General features: G+C 37.1%; 1 protein-coding gene across 1 annotated transcript in view; it reads left to right on the forward strand.

Annotated features, from left to right (window-relative positions):
- Positions 1–5172, forward strand: part of DMC1 (DNA meiotic recombinase 1) — a 108330-nt gene that overhangs the window by 17690 nt on the left and 85468 nt on the right. Inside the window, exon 7 of the mRNA XM_006865267.1 lies at positions 3454–3526. Within this exon, the coding sequence (XP_006865329.1) occupies positions 3454–3526 (73 nt within the window). The remainder of the gene's footprint in view (positions 1–3453; positions 3527–5172) is intronic.

A 5172-nucleotide genomic window follows, 5' to 3' on the forward strand; every position in this document is an offset into this window, starting at 1 on the left:
CCCTTGGATAGCAGTCCTCTGGGTCTAATCTGAAGTTTAGGGTTCAGCTCTTCAGTGAAGTAATGTAACAAGCACTGTTGATTGCTGAACCTTCTTCCTACTAATTCCTCCCTTCTAGTATTGGTCCAAATTTTATTTGCAGATGTCCAAATGCTTCTGTTTAGTCTCTTCCATGAGTTGTTTCAGTACCCATCTCACACAAACTTTTTGAAACCCAAATCTATCATGGATTACTTCATAGACAGAGTAGAGGCTGATTTGCAAATGATTTGCCATATAATCCACTGTAATTCTTCTATTCGACAGAACCATTTCATGTGCATATTCAATGTTGTCATCAGTCGTGGATGTGAACAAGTATTTTAATATAACCAGAGAGCAGCTAATTTTTGACTCACCCTCATAATAATGCCAAACTTTAGAGTTGTTTTGAAAAGTGAATGAAATAATGCACATATATACCTGGTACAAAGTAATTCCTTAGTAAAATCAATACATATTTTAAATTTAACATGTACTAAAAAATAACTTAAATGACTTGAAAAGTATAAATTATATTTTTGATTATTTCTTATAGGCAGTAGTGTTAAAATTCTACTTCCATTCTTTGGGAGAACTTTCATGAATATTATGCTGTTGTTGTTAGATGCCATTGAGTCAGTTCCGACTCATAGTGACTTTATGCACAACAGAACAAAACCCTGCCCAGTCGTGTACCTAGTATAACCATCCTAATAATTGTTATTCTTAACAATTAATTCTGCTAATGCCACTGTGCCACTCTATCTTGTTGGAAACTTCCTCTTTCACTGACACCACCCCCCCCCCCAATTTAATAAGCATAATGTCCTTCTCCAGGACTGGTCACTCCTGATAATATGTCCAAAGTATGAGAAACCAAATCTCACCATCCTCGTTTCTGTGGAACATTCTGGCTGTATTCTTCCAAACTCAAAGGCATCAATTCTTCTATGGTCTTCCTTATTCACTGTCCAACTTTAACATTCATATGAGACTATTGAAAATACCATGGCTTGGGTCAGGTGCACCTTAGTCCTCAAACTGATAGCTTTGCTCTTGAATTCTTTAAAGATTACCTGCTCAGCATACAAATTGAAAAAACTTGGTGAAAAAATGCAGCCCCGGTGCTGGTTTAAAACCATTCAGTATCCTTTGTTCTTTTTGAACCACTGCTTCTTATTCTGTGTACAAGTTCCTCATGAGCGCCCTGAAGTGTTCTAGGATATCCATTCTTCTCAATGTTATCCATACCGTATTATGGTCCACACAATAGAAAGCCTTTGCATAGTCAATAAAGCACAAATAATTATCTTTCTGGTATTCTCTGCTTTCAACCAATATCCATCTGACATCAGCAATGCTGTCTATCCCTAGCTCCATGTCTTATTCTGAATCTGACTTGAATTTCTGGAAATTCCCTGTCAATGTACTGTTACAGTCATTTTTAAATCACCTTCATTAAGATTTTACTTACATGTGATATAAATGATACTGTTTGATGAGTATTGCATTCTGTTGGGCAATCTGCCTTTGGAATGGGCACAGATATGGATCTTTCCATTTGTCTGGCTAGGTAGCTGTCTTCCAAATTTCTTGGCATAGATGAGTAATTGCCTCCAGTGCTGCATCAGTTTGTTTAGATATTTCTATTTGCATTCTGTCAATTCCCATATTCTTGTTTTTTGCCAATGCATTCTGTGCAGCTTGGATTTCTTCCTTCAATATCATTGGTTCTTGATCATATGCTACCTCTTGAAATGATTGAACATCAACCATTTCTTTTTTTTTTTACAGTGACTGTGTATACATTCCATCTTCTTTTGATGCTTTCTGCATCATTCAATATTTTGATCATGGAATTATTCAACATTGCAAGTTGAGGCTTGAATTTTTCTTCAGTTTTTTCAGCTTCAGAAATGCTGAGAATTTTCTCCCCTTTAGGTTTTCTAACTCAAGATCTTTTGCACATTTCATTACAATACTTGATGTTGTCCTCTGGAGTTGCCCTTTGAAGTTTTCTGTTTAGCTCTTTTACTTCCTCGTTTCTTCCAGTTGCTTTAGTTTCTTTATACTCAAGAGCATGTTTCAGAGTCTGTTCTACATCCATTTTTGTCTTTTCCTTTTTTCCTGTCTTTTTAATGACCTTTGGCTTTTTTCCTGTGTTATGTTCTTAATGTCACTCCACAGCTCTCTAGTCTTCAGTCATTGTTGTCTAATGCTTCAAATCTGTTCTTGAAATAATCTCTAAATTCAGGTGGAATTTGTGCATGGTCATATTTTGGCTCTTGTGGACATCTTTTAACTTGTTCAGCTTCAGCCTGAACTTGCATATGAGCAATTGATGATTTGTTCCACAGTCAGCCCCTGGCCTTGTTTTGGCTGATGATATTGAACTTTTCCACTGTCACTTCTCACAAATGTACTCAATTTTATTTCTCTACATTCCTTCCTGTGACGTCCATGTGTATAGTCATCTTTTATGGTGCTTAAGAAAAGGATTTGCAATGAATAAGTCATTGGTCTTCCAACATCTGTCATGAGATCTCCTGCATCATTTCTATCATCAAGACTTTATTTTCCAACTACTGATTTTTCCTCTTTGTTTCTGACCTTTGCATTCCAATCACCAGTAATTATCAATACATCTTGATTGTATGCTTGATTACAGACAGAGTTGTACTTCAAGTGTCTTGAAATATTCTTTTTGATGATGAATGCTATGCCGTTCGTCTTGAATTTGTCATTCCTGGCATAGTAAACCATATGATTGTCAAATTCAAAATGTCCAATACCCATCCATTTCATCTCATTAATGCCTAGGATAGCTAGCTATCGTTATGCTTTTCATGTTTGATAACTTCTAGTTTTCCTAGATTCATACTTTGTACATTCCACGTTCCGATTATTAATGGATGTTAGCAGCTGTTTCTCCTCATTTTAAGTTGTTCTTGATCAGCAAATGAAGCAAATGAAATTCACATCATCATGCTTAACCATACTTTGAGGAGGTATATATTTATATCAAATATCCTCAGTCATATTTGAGTGTCTTCCACCATAAGGAGGTCATCTTCTGGTACTATAGCTGACAATATATCCTGGTGCTATTCATAATGTTTTCATCTTCTGGCACTATATTTGACAATATTCTGTTGCTATTCATACATTTTTCATCGGCTAAATATCTCATTGTGAAAGATATTAAAATCCTTTATTAAATTACTACTATGCTGGCAGGATACTTAAAATTTCACCACGAATCTTCACCATTAGTAATATGATAATATAGCATGCTGCTTAGGAACTAGAGAATCATGATTGATAAATTTATTAAACAGAAGCAACAAGCATAAATTCCATGTTAATTTATATTCATTTGCACAGAGTTTTTTCACTTTTATTAATATTGATTAATTTTTTATTGCTCCCTAGTGACAGCTCAACTTCCAGGAGCAGATGGCTACCAAGGAGGAAAGATTATCTTCATTGATACCGAAAATACTTTGTAACCTTCTTATTTATTTGTTTTATTTATAACCTATTTATTTTACTTTGTAGACTCAGGTTCTTTTCTAGATTGATACCGAGAGAATCATGACTGATACTAATCATGACTGAATTGAGAAGTTCATGTTTCAGAGAAAAGGTGGTATTTTGTTGGAATATGTTAAATTTGAGGTGTAGAAGGACATCCAGATGGCAGTTGGAATGTTGAACTCAGTTTGAGAAAAGGTACATTACAGGAATGGATGAAGTAGCCAAAGGAGGAAGAGAGTTTACCAGGAAATAAAGGAGCTCTGGTAGCGTAGTGGTTACAAGTCGGGCTGCCAATCTCAAGGTCAGCAGTTTGAAATTACCAGCAGTTCCATGGGAGAAAGAAGAGGTGTTCTGCTCCCGTAAAGATTTACAGCCTCAGAAACCCTGTGCAGGGTCACAGTCGGAACCGACTCCATGGTACTTAACAACAACAACAACAAGGGAGGAGAACTGAGAACATAACTTTGGGGTATACCCACGTTTAGGAAAAGGGAACCAAGTGGAAAACAAGTAAAATGAAACTTTCATAAAGAAAAGGTGGTCAGCAATAGAGAGTGATGTTTAAAGGTACAGACTGAGAAACATCACTGAAATGGGAAATTTGAAATTCAAGAGAGCAACTGGGGTAGTCACAAACAAGCAGTAAGGAAGTGAGGTATTGTGTTGTTGTTAAGTGCCATCAAGTCATTTCTGACTCAGAGCAGTCCTGTACAGGGTTTCCCAGGAGCAGTTTAAACCACTGGCCTTGTGGTTCAAACCAATCTTACAGTGAAGCGCATTAACCCGCAGTGCCACACCAGGTACTATCACGGTCAGAGGAAAGGGAAGATCTAATTTGTAAAGCCAGTCACAGTCTACCTTGCCAATTGCATTACCCACTGTTACCACTATTAGAGTATCCTGTTGTGGCACTGTAGGATAAGCACTGGACTGCTAGCCACAGGTCAATGGTTCAAACCCTTCAGCTGCTCCTCGGAAGTCCTATACAGGATTGTTATACGTCAGAACTGACTCAGTGGTACTTAACAACAACAATAGCAACCAGTGCTAGAGGCGAGGAGAGCAATCTGTTTTAGTTAGCTATCATCGCCTCTAAAATTTGAAATGAAATATTTTTGTTATTAAAATTTGAAAACATGTATCAGTAATTATTTAGATGATAAAGATTCTTAGTTCCTTGTTCACTATAGTTTCTTGAATTTCAAGGCATCTTCTTTACTGTACTTTTGTTTTGCTGGAGTTCCTACTCAAGTAATTTTTTCAGAAAAGTACTCCAGGTGGTAAATTTTAAGCCCTAGTATATGTATTGTTGGAGTCCTGGTGTGGCACTGTGGGTTAATAAGCTGGACTGAAAAGTCGGTTTGAACCACAAAGTTGGTGGATCAAACCCACCAGCTGCTCCTCAGAAACCCTATACAGGGTTGCTATGGGTTGGAACCAACTCAACAGCACTTAACAACAACAACAAGTATGTATGTTATTATTAGATGCCACGGAGTCAGTTCCAACTCATGGTGACCCTGTGCACAACAGAACAAAACAGTGTCCAGTCCTGCACCATCCTCACAGTTGTTATGTCTGAGCCCATTGTTGCAGCCTTTCTCCTTGGGGGGG

This window comes from Chrysochloris asiatica, unplaced genomic scaffold (assembly GCF_000296735.1).
Source record: "Chrysochloris asiatica unplaced genomic scaffold, ChrAsi1.0 scaffold00076, whole genome shotgun sequence".
NCBI classification, from domain to species: Eukaryota; Metazoa; Chordata; class Mammalia; order Afrosoricida; family Chrysochloridae; genus Chrysochloris; species Chrysochloris asiatica.